Below are 15,438 nucleotides of genomic sequence, written 5' to 3'. Positions count from 1 at the left end.
CATCAGGAAGGCCTAACGCAGGGGCTTGGAGTAGGGCTTTCTTTATGGCAATGAAGGATTGTTGAGCAGTAGATCCCCATTCAAATGGTTCCTTTTCACCCCCCTTTGTGGCTTGGTATAGGGGTTTCGCCATCAATGCAAAATTTGGAATCCAAATTCTGCAGAATCCGGCTGCTCCCAGAAATTCCCTAACTTCCCTTCTGGACTTGGGTTGGGGAATTGCAGCTACTGCTTGCTTCCTACTAGCATCCAATCTCCGACTTCCCTGGGAAATGCAAAAGCCCAGATACTTCACTTCTGACTGACAAAGTTGGGCCTTTGAGCGTGAGACCTTATAGCCTGCATCCAAGAGTAGCTCCAGCAATTCTCTGGTAGCCTCAAAACACTCTTCCTGAGTCACTGCTGCAATCAGGAGATCATCTACATACTGGAGTAAAACTCGCCTGGAAGGCTCAGATTTAAAAGTCTTAAGGTCTTGTCCTAGGGCTGTCCCAAAAATAGTGGGGGAATTCTTGAACCCCTGTGGCAGGCGGGTCCATGTATACTGAAGCTTCCTTCCTGTTACTGGGTTTTCCCATTGAAAGGCAAAAAGCAATTGACTGGCGGGGGCCACCCAAATACAAAAGAAGGCATCTTTTAAATCTAGTGTTGTGAAATGGGTAGCTCCAGAAGGTATCAATCCTAGCAGGACATATGGATTAGGCACTACAGGGTGTAATGAAATAGTGGATTTGTTAACCACTCGTAAGTCTTGGACTGGCCGGTAATCCTCAGTCCCTGGCTTCTGAACTGGCAATAGTGGCGTATTCCATGGAGACTGGCAAGGTCGAATAATTCCATGGGATAACAGACGATTCAAATGTGCTTGAATCCCTTCCAGAGCCTTTCTGGGAATTGGGTATTGGCGAAGATGGATTGGCCGGGCACTTGGAAGTAAGTCTACATGTACAGGAGGAATATTTCGGGCCAACCCTGGGGAATTATCTTCTGCCCATACCCCACTGACCTGAAAGCTGTCTGCCAGGGGTAGGTCAACTTGGCCCTGCGACTGATGCAGCCGCCATTCTTCTTCAAGAGGGCAACAGAAACTCAGTATACCCTTAGGGCTGGATGTTGGGGGCCGAAAGGAGACTGAAGTCTGGCCATCAGAGTCAAAGGAAATTTGGGCCCTAAGCTTGGACAGCAGGTCTCGACCTAACAAAGGGATTGGACAGTCTGGCATATACAGGAATTCATGAGTGACTATGTGTGAGCCCAATTGGCATCTACGGGTTGTCAGGAAGGGCCTCCGGTTCTGCACCCCCGTGGCACCCACCACTCGGACAGTTTTTCCAGACACAGGCGCTAATCGCTCCGTCACAACAGAATGTTCCGCTCCTGTATCAATCATGAATGGAATTGAGCGGCTCCCTATAGTTAACTTGACCATAGGTTCCTGGGAGCCCAGTTTGTAGGAACCCGGTCTGTCCTATTCGTCCCATTCTGCCATCTCGGCTATCCCGATGATGTCAGATTCAGGAGGCTCATATCTTCCCTCTCGAACTCGGCCTCGGCTTCCTCGATCTCCTGGTCCCCTTCTCAGTCCCTGGCGCCTCTGGGGGCATTCATCTTTCCAGTGCCCTCTTTCCTTACAATAGGCACACTGATCCCTCTCCAATCTTGGTCTGGGATTCTCCCCCCTTGGCCGGGATTGATTGAAGGAATCTCGGAGCCTGACTGGTGGTCCGGGGTCCCACTTTGGCTTCCCATTAGCTAGAGGTCGACCTCGATTAAGAGTGGAATTAGTAATGGCTGCCGCTAAAAGGTCGGCCTTCTTCTGCATCTTCCGGTCAGCCTCTCGGCGCACCTCCTGATCTCTATTAATGAAAACCTTGGTTGCGATCTCAATTAGCTGGGTGGTATTCATCCCTGCGAATCCCTCCTGACGCTGCAACTTCTTCCGGATATCTGGCATACTCTGGGCCACCAATGCGCTATTCACCATTCTCTGGTTTTCTTGGGCTTCAGGGTCAAATGGGGTGTATGTTCTGTAGGCTTCAATTAGTCGCTCTAGAAAGGCCCCAGGGGATTCAGTTGCCCCTTGGAGAATTTCAGAGACCTTTGCCAGATTAATGGGCCTCTTTATGCCTTTCCTCATACCTTCCAGTAAGTCCCGGCAATAGCCAGACAACAGTTCATAGTGCTGCCCATCATTTGGATCCCAATCTGGAGCTGCGCGAGGAAACCGAGCTCTAACCCATCCCTCTGGGTCCTGTATCCCCCCGGGGACACGCTCTCGCGTGATGGCCTCAGCATTTTGCAAAATCTTCCGCCTCTCCTCAGTTGTGAAGAGGGTCAGGAGAAGTTGTTGACAATCAGTCCAGGTTGGGTTATGGGTGGCCATAATGCTAGTCACTAGGTCCACCACCGCCTGAGGCTTTTCAGTATAAGAGGGATAATGCGTCTTCCAATTCAGGAGATCGGTGGTTGTGAAGGGTACATACTGATAGGCCTGTGCCTGTATAACCTGACCCTGATTATTAGGATCCGGTCGAGTGGTAGTTACCTGACGAAGTGGCAGAACTCTCGAGGAGGTGGGAATGGAACCTGAGGTAGAGCTAGGAGCTACCCTCCTATCATGCTCAAAGGTAATTGCAGCAGGTCTAACCCATTCAGTGGAGGTGTGTTGAACCCCTGAGGGATGGGGAGGGGTACTCATAGACTGAGAGGTGGTCACAGGTGAATCAGTCCATTGAAAGGGATGCCGGGCCCCTGATGAGTGGGTAGGGGTATTAGAAGGAGAGGCTGGGCTGTCGGGAGTTGAGGAGTCAGGGAGTGGAACCCAAAACGGGTCTTCAGAGGTTAACAGGAGAGGATTTGGCACAGAAGGGTAGAGGCCAGGTGAAAAGTCCAACCTAGGGTGTGGCAGGTTTGGCACAGGAGGGGAAGAACTATCCGGAGAAGCCTGTGCTGGAGAGGCTTGGGCTGGGCGGCGTGGATCTCTGGGGGCGGCACGGAACCCCAACAATGGGCCATAAGGTGGCGGCTCAAGGTCTGAGGGGTCATCAGAGAGTATGGGTTTCTCAGACAGGGTAGGGGCGGAGGCCACCGATTGGGTGGTAGGCTTCCTAGGGCTCTTTCCCTCTTCTAGTTTAGATTTTCTAATCTTTCTTTGAACACGGCCTAACATGAATTTTACTGGGGATCCCATATAAGTTTTCAACCAAGAGGGAGGGTCAGTCACAAGGCTGTCCCAGGAATCTATATAAGGGAGTTGTTCAGAATATTCTGGTCCTCCTACTACTATGCTGTAGACCTTCCGGATTACTTCAATATCTAAGCTGCCACTAGGGGGCCACCCCACTCCCATAGATGGCCACTCAACTTCACACAAGGTTCTTAAAGTACCTGAGCTTAAAGTCTGTCCATAGTCATTAATTAAAAATCCTTTTTTGAAATTTCTAAGCATACAATCTAGGGGGGTAGCAATTGTTCTAGATGATGTCCCACCCATAATGCTTACAGTTACAACACACAAAGAGGGAAGGAGTTTTTGAGAATGCAGTAAGAGGTCTGCACTCTTCTAACATTCAAGCATCACACATCCCATACAGAAAATCCCACCCAACAATTTCAAATTTCTCAGATACAGATAAGCTCAAGCGTTTTCGCTTCTAGTCCCCGCGACTAGAAGGTACTAGGGCCTTTGCTGAGAATTGATCAGATTCTCCTTCCCTCTTTCTTGAGGGGCTGGTTTACAACTTCCTAGCTAGGATTACAATACAAAATACAGAATACATACCCGGCAAATGTTCTCCAGTCAGTTGGGTGCTGGGATTAATGCAGGATTTATCCCACCGCTGCCACCAAGAATTGTTGCAGGAATTGGGATAGGAATTTGTGATGCTTCAGGAGTCAGACAGCACACACCAGAATGAGAGAGAAATCTTCTTTATTTGCCAGCAAACAAAGCAGGACATCAGTTCTAGCTCTCTTCTCCTCTCTTAGCTCTCTGTGTCTTTCTCTCAGCTCTCTGTGTCTTTGTCTCAGCTGCTTCTCTTCTTATGCTGTCTCTCCTGTTGTCTTCCAGCTTTCTTCCTTTCTTCTGAGCTCCTTCTGACGTAAACTGCTTCTGCTCCTACTTAAATAGGGTCCTAAGCCCTCCCCCTAGCCTAGCCCCCTTTACTCCCAATTGGTTTAAGGAATAGATTGGTCACCTTGCCTCAACCAATCATTACTTTTGAAATATCAGTTACATAGGTTTGGTATTCCTCAAACTGACCCAGTCCTACACTTAGCTTATAATTAATCAAGGAGACGAGAGCTAACTAGCCCTGACCTCGTTCACCTATCAGCTTATATATTAAACCAGCCAGAACTGCAGATAAGTCTAACCACATGTTGATCTCCTCAACTGCAGTCTTAAACAGCAGACAAAGAGTAATACAGAATTTAACAGACATTCTACATTTAACTACACAGAGTAAACATATTCTAAATATCAAAAACTTGTAAATACTAATCTATTGCCTCTCTCTAAACAGTATTTCTTCTAAGCATTTTAAACTAATCCTAAACAAACAGCCTGCTATATACCGGCTCATAATAGAATACATGTGTTTGCTTAGCAATCCATCCCTCACAAGGTTGAAAGAAATTCCTGTGTCTGACCTTTCTAACCCAGCCCAGCAAATGTAAATAACTTAAACCAGATAACATTCCTTCACTTGCTAGCAGAACTGAGAATTTAAAATAATATCTGAGCACCTTTAAACAAAATTAACCCTTCATATGATTTCTCAGAATTATTCAATTTCTTTTGCTCACTGCCTCACTTTCTTTGAACACACCGTTCCTCTAAGTACTGAGGCTACACAGTCCAACACTAATGCTTTAGGGACTTCTTACCCCAGCCTGTTTTTCTTCCTTGAGCACACAGTCCACCACAAGTCCATAGGGTTTAGCCAGTTCTTTCCAGGGGGATTCTCCTTCTTCAGCTACCAGCGCTCCTCCTTTTCTGTCACATCTCAGGTGGGGTTTAAAGTAGTTAATTAGCTACACAGGACCCAGCCCATAACCTCCTACACCTGTGGACCTCCCAGGACTCTCCCCGGTCCTAGCGACCTCCACCTATTCTCCTAGCTCCCTCTAGTGGCCTATCCCGGACATTTTTAGGGGAACAGCACCATCTAGTGGCCTGCCCCGGCTAGGACAGCCTCTTATTTATCACAAATAAAATCAACACCAATTACTGGGTCAGACCAATGGTCCATTTAGCCCAGTATCCTGCTTCCAACAGTGGCCAATCCAGGTCACAAGTACCTGGTAGAAACCCAAATAGTAGCAATGTTCCTGCTACCATTCCCAGGACAAACAGTGGCTTCCCTATGCCTGTCTCTATACCAGACTATGGACTTTTCTTCCAGGAACTTGTTCAAACCTTTTTAAAATTCAGATACACTAATCAATGTTACCACATCCTCCGGCAATGAGTTCCAGAGCTTAACTATTCATTGAGTGAAAAAATATTTCCTCCTATTTGTTTTAAAAGTATTTCCATGTGATTCCATTGAGTGTCCCCGAGTCTTTGTACTTTTTGAAAGAGTAAAAGATCAATTCACTTCTAATCATTTTACACCACTCAGGATTTTATAGACCTCGGTCATATCACCCCTGAGCCATTTCTTTTCCAAGCTGAAGAGCCTTAACCTCTTTAGCCTTTCCTCATACGAGAGGAGTTCCATCCCCTTTATTGTTTTAGTCGCTCTTCTTTAAACCTTTTCTAATTCTGCTATATCTTTTTTGAGATACGGCGACCAGAAGTCTCTCTTGAGGAACTCTGTCAAAAGCTTTCTGAAAAAAATCTAGATACACTATCCAGCTGATTTTCGAAAGTGATCGCTGCCCATCTTCCAACACAAATCGGAAGATGGGCGGCGATCTCCTGAATCCGCCCAAATCGGCATAAATGAAAGCCGATTGTGGGCGGCTTCAATTGCGTTCCGTCGCAGGGCCAGCGAAAGTTGAAAGGGGATGTGTCGGCATGGTAGCGAAGGCGGGATGTGGGCGGGACAGGGGTGTGCGTTGAGATGGCTGGCTTCGCCTGATAATGGAAAAAAGAAAGCCGGCCGTCAGGAGCATTTGGTCCGTTTTTTATTTGGACCCTTTTTTTTTTTAGGTCCAAGTCCCCAAAAAGTGCCCCAACTGACCAGATGACCACTGGAGGGAAGCGGGGATCACCTCCCCTTACTCCCCCAGTGGTCACCACCCCCCTCCCACACACACAAAAAAAATCAGACATTTTTTGCCAGCCTGTATGCCAGCCTCAAATGTCATATCCAGCTCCCTGACAGCAATATGCAGGTCCCTGGAGCAGTTTGTAGTGGGTGCAGTGCACTTGAGGCAGGTTGACCCAGGCCCATCCCCCCTACCTGTTACACTTGTGCTGGTAAATGGAAGCCCCTCAAAACCTACTGTACCCACATGTAGGTGCCCCCCTTCACCCCTTAGGGTTATGGTAATAGTGTAGAGTTGTGGGCAGTGGGTTTTAGGGGGCTCAGCACACAAGGGAAGGGTGCTATGCACCTGGAAGCTAATTTTGTTTTTTTTATTAATGTTTTAAAGTGCCCCCATGTTAGGGGGGGCCAGTGCATTAGAAATGCTGGCTCCCTCCATGCCCAAATGCCTTACATTTCACCGGATTTGAGATGGCCGGCTCCGGTTTCCATTATGGCTGAAAATCAGAGTCGGCCATCTCATCTAACCCCGGTGAGCGATTTGGCCGGCGCCAAGCGTATTTTGAAAATACACTTGGCTCCACCCCTTTGCGGAGCAGGCCCCGAAGATGGCCGCCCATCGATTTGGCTGGCGCCGTTCAATTATGCCCCTCCACATCAACCGGCTCACCTTTACCCACATGTTTATTTCCAGATCATTTATAAAAACAAAGCTCTCCTGTTAGTTGAAGGGTTTAGTTTGTTGTGATATATTTTCATCCCATCTTTTTGGAATACATATATTATTTATCCCACACTCTGGGCCAGACCCTGACTTTGTCTGGGACATGTGGAACAAATAAGCCCCCCCCCCCCCCTCCAAAAAGCTTCATAACTTTGACAATTACTCTTGGTAAAATGGGCGACAATATAATAATGAGTGATTCCAATTACCACACGTACAAGGAATCTGTAGAATACCAGTCATACATTTTTCATTTGAGTTGTGTGATTTAAATTTCGCCAATATTGACTGGATAAACGTTACATCAGGGAGTGCTAGGGAGGTAAAATTCCTAGGTAATACATGACTGCTTCTTGGAGGAACTGGGCCAGGACCAGGGGGAGCTATTTTAGATTTAGTCCTTGGTGGAATGTAGGGCATAATATAAGAGGTAACAGTGTTGGGTCCACAGGGAAACAGCGATCAAATTTGAGCTAATATCTGGAGTGAAGCCACATTGGAAATCTACTGTAGCAGCATTTAATTTTCGAAAGGGCGACTGTGACAAAATGAGGAAAATGGTTAAAAAGAAGCTAAAACAATCCCCATAATCCCCATCTTCCCTGAACCCACACCCAAGAACAATGAACTCCCAATATAAATTGCAGATATAATTCTTCTTCACCTCCACCAACATGACCTCTGACATGGCTCCTTCAAAGCACTTCTTCAACAACTCAATATTCTGACAGCGCTCTATCCACAAATCTTAAGTGAAAATAAAAATAGAAATTTTAAAGGCTTTAACCAAGTCGCTCCAAAGACCTCAGTAATATAAAGACACATGAAGTCACCAAAGGAACGCATTTATGAGTTCAGTCCCTCTGTTGAGAGAGAGAGAGAGGGACTCGGTAACGTGTCACTTGAACTGGAGTGGAAAGAGTTAGCTCCTGATTTCACTGGGTAGGTTGGTGCTTCACATTCTCTCTAATTATCCCCTCCATCAAATACAAAGTGGAGAAAATTATGGAAATCGAGAGAAAGATTTTATTTTATTTTTTACTGCATGTGTATATGTAATTGGCGTCTTCCTCATCGACCCTCCAGACCGGTCAAGACGCGTGGGTTATGCTCGCCTACCAGCAGAGGGAGACTGAGAACACTAACTTCAACTATGTACATATAACCTGTGCCCATCCCACAAAAGCCAGTATTTTCTCAGTCTCAGCAGAGGGTAGACAGGCAGCCTGTGCAGCTTGTCCGGTCTGGTAGGAGTCAGGGATCAGTTGAGAGTTTTAGCCTGGTCTATTGATCATTCCTGAGGAACTTCCCTGTGCCTGGACTACTCTGTGTGCTGGGGATTGGCGGTGCCGCTGGGGCCTGCCATTGTCCCCCCTGGGGTGTCACACCCGGGTGGCCGGGTCCCTCCCCCGAGCTAGCTCTCCAGTTTGGGCAGCTTTGTGCCTCGGCTGCAGTTTTATATTGCAGCCTTGAGTGCCAGGGATTTAATAGCAGCAGGGCTCAAATGGTGCTGCAATAAAGTTTAAAAAAAAAAAAAAAAAAAAAAAAAAAAAAAAAAGACCCAGACGCTGTGGAGAGCTGTGCAGCTGCACTCCGGAGTGCCGGAGCTGGGCAGCCGTGCAAGTTGAGCGGTGAGTGGCTTCTTTGGGTGAGTTCCCAGTTCCTTTACCTTTGGGAGGTTTTTGGCGCGAAGATGTCCTCGAAGCCGCTTCGCTGTCGTTTTTGCGCTCGTCGGGGGGTCGACGCGATTGGCGGTTCCTGCCGCTTTTGCGGGGAACCGAAGACTCAGGCCTCCGCTCCGCCGGTGTTAGCGGCGGAACTTCCCGCGCCAGCCTTGCAGGAGGTTGCAGGGGCTTCGGCTAGCGGTTCAGCGGCGGTCCCGGTTTTGGCGGGAACCGCCGCCATTTTGGATTCGGGCCCGAGAATCCCGGATTTAGTCAGCGGCCCTCAGGGCAGCCCGGTGGCTGGTGCTTCGGGAGGGGACGTTTCGGGAAGGATGGGTTTCCCTCCTGAATTTGTTTGGTCCTTATTTCAAGCCTGGCAGGCGGGACCATCGCGCACGGAGCCCCTTAGTCCGGGGGCGGGCTTGAGCGCTAAGAGGCCACGTGTTGAGTGGGCTGAAGACCTGGACTGTTTTTCTCCTCCAGAGTCAGAGGGCGACTTTAGTCCCCTGGAGGAGGAGGAGGGGTCCTTGTCCGGACCAGATAGAGAGACAGTGCCCGGGGAGGATCCGTCGGTGGTCCGCATTTTTCACAGGGAGGAATTGGCGGATCTTATTGAGCAGGTGTCTACTATGCTCAAGTTTGACCCGGCAGTAGATCCGGCTCCCTCTGAAAAGCAGGACCCGTTGGTTAAGGGGATCCGCAGGGTATCTCGGACCTTTCCTATGAATGCGGATCTTAGAGAGATGGTAACGCAGGAATGGCTCTCGCCGGAGGCACCTTGTAAGGTGGCACGGGCCATGGCTAAGCTCTATCCCCTTCCGCAGGAAGATAGAGACTCTTTAAAGCCTCCAACTGTGGATGCCATAGTGACGGCGGTGACCAAGGCTACTGCAATTCCTGTAGATGGAGGGGCTGCCTTGCGGGACCCTCAGGACAGGAAATTGGAGACATTTCTGAAGCGCAGTTTTGATTTATCGGCGCTGGCTTTGCAGGCTTCAGTTTGTGGAGGTCTGGTGGCTCGAGCATGTTTCCGCTGGGCTGAGCGGCTGCTAGATGCTCCGCAGGTTGATAGAGCTGCCTTAGTGCAGGATTTGGCAAAGTTGGAGATGGGCTCGTCATTCTTGGCAGATGCGCTATATGATTTGTTGCGTGCATCGGCGAAGAACATGACCCTTGCAGTGGCGGCTCGAAGGGCCCTGTGGTTGCGGGGCTGGCTGGCAGATGCCGCGTCCAAGGCAAAGTTGTGTTCGCTTCCCTTTAAGGGCGCTTTGCTTTTTGGAGACGAATTGGATAAGTTGGTTAGGGGTCTTGGTGACACTAAGATCCCGCGGCTTCCAGAGCTTCGGCCTAAGGCGTCTAGGGGCGCGGCGGTGCGAGGCCGTTTTCAGGAAGCTAGACGGTATCGGCCGGGTAGGCCCTCGGGGGGGTTCCGGGGTCGTTATTTTCAGAGAACCCAGCCCTTTCGTGGGGGCCGCCGGGGGGGGCGAGCTGCCTTTTCTGGAGCGGCCAGTACGTCCCGTGGGTCGCAATGATGGTTTGGGGGTCCAGCCTCTGGTTCGTGTAGGGGCTCGCTTACGCTTGTTTTACCAGAGGTGGGCCCAAATCACGTCGGACCAGTGGGTGCTGCAGATAGTGCGAGACGGGTACGCGCTGGAGTTCGACGGTCCTCTGTCCGATTTCTTTCTCGTCTCTCCCTGTCATTCAAGGCGCAAGGCAAGGGCAGTGCGAGACACTCTGTCACGTCTGGTAGATTTAGGTGCGGTGGTGCCGGTTCCGCCAGAAGAACGAGGTACCGGTTGTTACTCCATTTACTTCGTGGTGCCAAAGAAAGAGGATTCTTTTCGGCCCATTTTAGACCTCAAGAGGGTCAATGCGGCTCTAAAGATTCCTTCCTTTCGGATGGAAACGTTGCGCTCGGTCATTGTAGCGGTTCAGGAAGGGGAATTTCTGACTTCATTGGATTTGACAGAAGCTTATTTACACATCCCCATTCTAGAGGCGCACCAGCGCTTTCTTCGTTTTGTGGTGTTAGGGAGTCACTTTCAGTTTTGTGCGCTCCCGTTCGGCCTGGCTACAGCTCCTCGCACTTTCTCCAAGGTGATGGTGGTCGTGGCAGCGGCTTTACGGTTGCAGGGCATTTTGGTGCATCCGTATCTCGACGACTGGTTAATTCGAGCCAAAACGCAGGCGGAGAGCGAGGAGGCTACCGCCCGGGTGGTGACCTTTTTGCAGTCGCTGGGTTGGGTTGTCAATCTGGCCAAGAGTCACCTAGTTCCGTCACAGTCGCTGGAATATCTGGGAGTTCGGTTCGACACGGAGCGAGGCCGGGTGTTTTTGACGGCTCCTCGCATTTCCAAACTGCAGATTCAGATACATCAGCTCCGAGCTCAGAGGGCGCCTGCGGCGCGGGAATATCTTCAGGTGTTAGGTCTGATGGCTGCGTCTATAGAGGTAGTCCCTTGGGCCAGGGCCCACATGAGACAGTTGCAGAGTTCGTTGTTGACTCGTTGGTCCCCTCAATCCCAGGAGTTGGAGGAGCGGTTAGCGCTGCCGGAGAGGGTTCGACGCAGCCTCCGCTGGTGGCTTCACACTCCGAATCTAGCGAAGGGTATGCCGCTAGAGGTGCCGAATTGGGTGGTACTGACCACGGATGCGAGTCTGTTAGGCTGGGGGGCGCATTGTCTAGGGCAGGTGGCCCAAGGGCGATGGACGTCGGTAGAGGTGGCGTGGTCCATCAACCGCCTGGAGACTCGAGCAATTCGGTTGGCTCTTCGGTCTTTCCAGAGTCTGCTAGAGGGCAAGGCGGTCAGAGTTCTTTCCGACAATGCCACGGCCGTCGCTTATGTGAATCGGCAGGGGGGGACGAAGAGCCCGGGATTAGCTGTAGAGGCGGCGGAGTTGTTGGGGTGGGCAGAGGCCCATCTTCAGGCTCTTTCGGCAGGCCACGTAGCAGGAGTGGACAATGTGGACGCGGATTATCTGAGCAGGCACATGTTGGATCCCGGAGAGTGGGCCCTCCATCCCTCAGTGTTCGAACGGATAGTGTTGCAGTGGGGTCGGCCGGTGTTGGATCTCATGGCATCGGCCGACAATGCGCAGGTCCCGCGGTACTTCAGTCGTCGAAGAGATGCTCGAGCCGAGGGTCTCGACGCGTTGGTTCTGCCGTGGCCGACTCAGCAGTTGCTCTATGTGTTTCCGCCGTGGCCGCTGGTGGGCCGCGTGGTACAGCGGATCGGTCGTCATCCCGGCTTAGTGATTCTGATAGCGCCCAATTGGCCTCGTCGGCCATGGTACGGAGATCTGATGCGGTTGTTAGTGCAGGGTCCTTTTCCCCTGGGGTCTCAGGTGAGACTGGTGCAGGGACCGATCGAGATGGCCGACCCCTCTCCATTCTTGCTTACGGCTTGGCTCTTGAAAGGCACAGATTGAGAAAGAAGGGTTTCTCGGCCAGAGTCATTGATACAATGTTGCGATCGCGTAAGAAGTCCACGTCGTTGGCTTATGTGCGGGTGTGGCGCATCTTTGAGAGTTGGTGTCTTGAACGGAATGTTGTCCCTTTGCGGGCTTCGGTGATGGAGATTTTGGAGTTTTTGCAGGATGGTTTGGACAGGGGGCTCTCCCTTTCTTCCCTGAAGGTGCAGGTTGCGGCTTTGTCTTGTTTCAGAGGTAAGGTTGGAGGAGTCTCCTTAGCAGCTTCTCCGGATGTAGGGCGGTTCCTGAGGGCAGTGAAGTTGATTCGGCCGCCCCGTCGTCCAATGGTTCCGCCTTGGGATTTGAATTTGGTCTTGGAGACTCTGGTGGGTCCTCCGTTTGAACCATTGGCGTCCATCACATGTAAGGATCTTACCTTGAAAACAGTTTTTCTGGTGGCCATTGCTTCCGCTCGGAGAGTATCAGAGTTGCAAGCCTTGTCTTGTAGGGAGCCTTTTCTGTCCTTTGCGAAAGAGAAAGTGACTTTGAGGACGGTTCCTTCCTTTGTTCCTAAGGTGGTTTCAGCGTTCCATGTGAATCAAGTGATTTCGTTACCGGTGTTGGGGGATCGTTCGGGGGATGCCTCTCAGCGTCGGTTGGCTAAGTTGGATGTTCGGCGCGCCTTGCGGTCCTATTTGAGCAGAACGCGAGATTTCCGGGATTCGGATAGGTTGTTCGTTTTGTTTGGAGGTCCTAAGAGAGGAGCTGCGGCCTCCAAGGGGACTCTGGCTAGGTGGTTGAAGGAGGCTATTGCCTCAGCGTATTTGTTGAGGCGGCGTTCGGTGCCCCCGTTGCTTAAGGCGCATTCAACTCGGGGGGTTGCCGCTTCCTGGGCGGAGAGTAGTTTTGTTCCTCCGCAGGATATTTGTAAAGCAGCGGCATGGTCGTCCATTCATTCCTTTGTTAAGCATTATAGGATTGATGTTCAGGCAAAAGAGGATGCAGGTTTTGGAGCGGCTGTGCTGTCTTCTGCGTTTCGAGGGTCCCACCCTTAAGTTTCTACTGCTTTGGTACTTCCCACGCGTCTTGACCGGTCTGGAGGGTCGATGAGGAAGGTGAAATTAGGCCTTACCTGCTAATTTTCTTTCCTCGAGACCCTCCAGACCGGTCAAGAGCCCGCCCTATGGATTTCAGAGATATTGTTCGTATCAGAAGTATTTGAGCCGTGTTCTGCTATGACTATTCCTTTTATCTTTCATTGGGTCGGAGAGTTTTTCTTCGTCCATAATACTTGACAGAGCGGGGCGCTTGACGTTCCGTCTGTCTGAGCACACTGTTGGTGTTGTCTATTGGTTTTCCAGGTACAGGGGTTTTTCTACATTCAAGAGTTCAGGTTGCAGGGGGTTTTCTCTGCTTTGCTAAGTGTATACTGGCTTTTGTGGGATGGGCACAGGTTATATGTACATAGTTGAAGTTAGTGTTCTCAGTCTCCCTCTGCTGGTAGGCGAGCATAACCCACGCGTCTTGACCGGTCTGGAGGGTCTCGAGGAAAGAAAATTAGCAGGTAAGGCCTAATTTCACCTTTGAGTGGAGAGTGTCTTGACAGTGTAAGTGTGTGTCTGTGATTGATCTTTCCGAGTGTAGGTTGTGTTAGTGTCAGTATGTGTTGGGTATTGATATCTCTAAGCATGACTGCAGGTTCTGGTAAAATGGGGGTTGTGGGAGTTTCTGCGGGTTCTAGTAATGTAGGGAGTGTGTGTGTGCGATTTGTGTATGATGAGTTACTGCGGGTTCTGGTAATGTAGGAGAGTATGAGTAGCTAAGCAAGTGCAGGTTCTTCTGACATAGGTGTCTGCGATTGTGTCTGAGTGAGTTCACGTTCTGGATTAGCAGAAGAATTTTTTTATTTTATGGTATTCAGGAAAAGTTGATCTTTGGTTGATACAGGAGACGGCAACCTCTAGGGATGAAAACGCATTACCCACAGCCAACAGCTTCATACTGCAGCCTCCCCCCCCCCCCCCCCCCCCCCCCCCCCCCCCCCCCCCCCCCCCCCACACACACACACAAATCTCTGCTTTTCACTCATTCAAAGCTGCCAAAGGGGGCCAGGTTTTTGAGAGGCACATTTTAGGACATGACCCCCCAGCCCCTCCCACTCCATCTCCTGGCTCCATCCCTTGGGATACCTGAACTCCATAACCATATTACCAACAAGCCAATGCCCCTCTGGCAGCTGAAGATGCCTTAATAAAATAAAAATTCACTTCATCTGCTGGTGCCCCAGGACCAGCCTCATGATAAGAGCTGTGAGATTTTGCAGCTTTTATTGTGAGATTTCTGCCGTAGCAGCTGGATATGACATCTTATTAAGGCATCTCCTACTGCCGATGAAGGTGGAGGTTGCTGAGTGGATGTTCTTGGCTCCCAGCGAGAGTGAGGGAGATGACCAACAGAAGTGGGAGTCTCCTACTGAGTGCTGGAGACTTGGCAGGTCTGCTCCTGTTGTTCCATGTCTTCAGCTCCCCTGGCTCTGTGTCTCTACTTCTCTTCCATTAACTACCTGCTTGTTTAGCTTTTCACGTTTTAACCTGTCTCTGCATCTCCTTGTTCATTTAACAGAGAAGAAAGACAGCCCTGAGATAAAGGGAGCAGAGAAGCCGGAGCTTTCTGGTGAAGGTGAGTCCTTCCGGGTGCTGGGGATATTGACTTTGAAGTGGTTCAGCCTCCCTATTTTCTTACACACTCCAAATTCATGTCTGGCCTGAGTTACTACTACTACTACTACTAACTAACATTTCTAAAGCGCTACTAGGGTTACGCAGTGCTGTACAATTTAAACATAGAAGGACAGTCCCTGCTCAAAGAGTTACAACTGGGAGCTCCTCGTGGCCTGCAGCATTTCATTGCTACGTCTCCACTGCCTTTTTTCCCCCCAAAATAGAACACAAACAAGTTTACATTGGTGAAAAACAGAACAGATCCTTTGCAAAAGCTGATCCAGCCCCTAATCTTACTAGGAAGAGAACCGAATATGTCAATTACATTCAGACCCTCCCCAATTAGCATCCCAGTGATAAAAGTAGAGCTGATCAGGCAGTGCAAGGGAGCTGGCCTTGGATTTTCTGAGGTAGAGGAGTCCACTTTGGGGAAGGGATTCAGAATCTATTCTAATGTAATCCAACTGACGCCAAAATGCACAAAGCGGATTCTATAGTAAACCATGACAGATAATTATCTGAATGTGAACTTTTGCCACTGACAGAGTGAGTTCAACTACAGAGTAAAGTACTGCCCTCACTGACGCGCACGCACACACACACACACTCAGACACAATCGCAGCTAGTTATTGTAGCTGTGTAACCAAATGAGATCTGCACTAGCTTTGTAAAGCCTGAGTCCTGTGTTCATGTGTTTTTCTAT

At 49.9% G+C, this 15,438-nt stretch overlaps 1 protein-coding gene across 1 annotated transcript in view; it reads left to right on the top strand.

Moving 5' to 3' along the window:
* Positions 1 to 15,438, top strand: part of CHRD (chordin) — a 95,092-nt gene that overhangs the window by 54,442 nt on the left and 25,212 nt on the right. The window contains exon 18 of the mRNA XM_030216181.1: positions 14,637 to 14,693. Within this exon, the coding sequence (XP_030072041.1) occupies positions 14,637 to 14,693 (57 nt within the window). The remainder of the gene's footprint in view (positions 1 to 14,636; positions 14,694 to 15,438) is intronic.

Source organism: Microcaecilia unicolor, chromosome 10 (genome assembly GCF_901765095.1).
Source record: "Microcaecilia unicolor chromosome 10, aMicUni1.1, whole genome shotgun sequence".
In the NCBI taxonomy this organism is placed as follows: Eukaryota; Metazoa; Chordata; class Amphibia; order Gymnophiona; family Siphonopidae; genus Microcaecilia; species Microcaecilia unicolor.
This window is presented reverse-complemented; position numbering and strand designations above follow the sequence as displayed.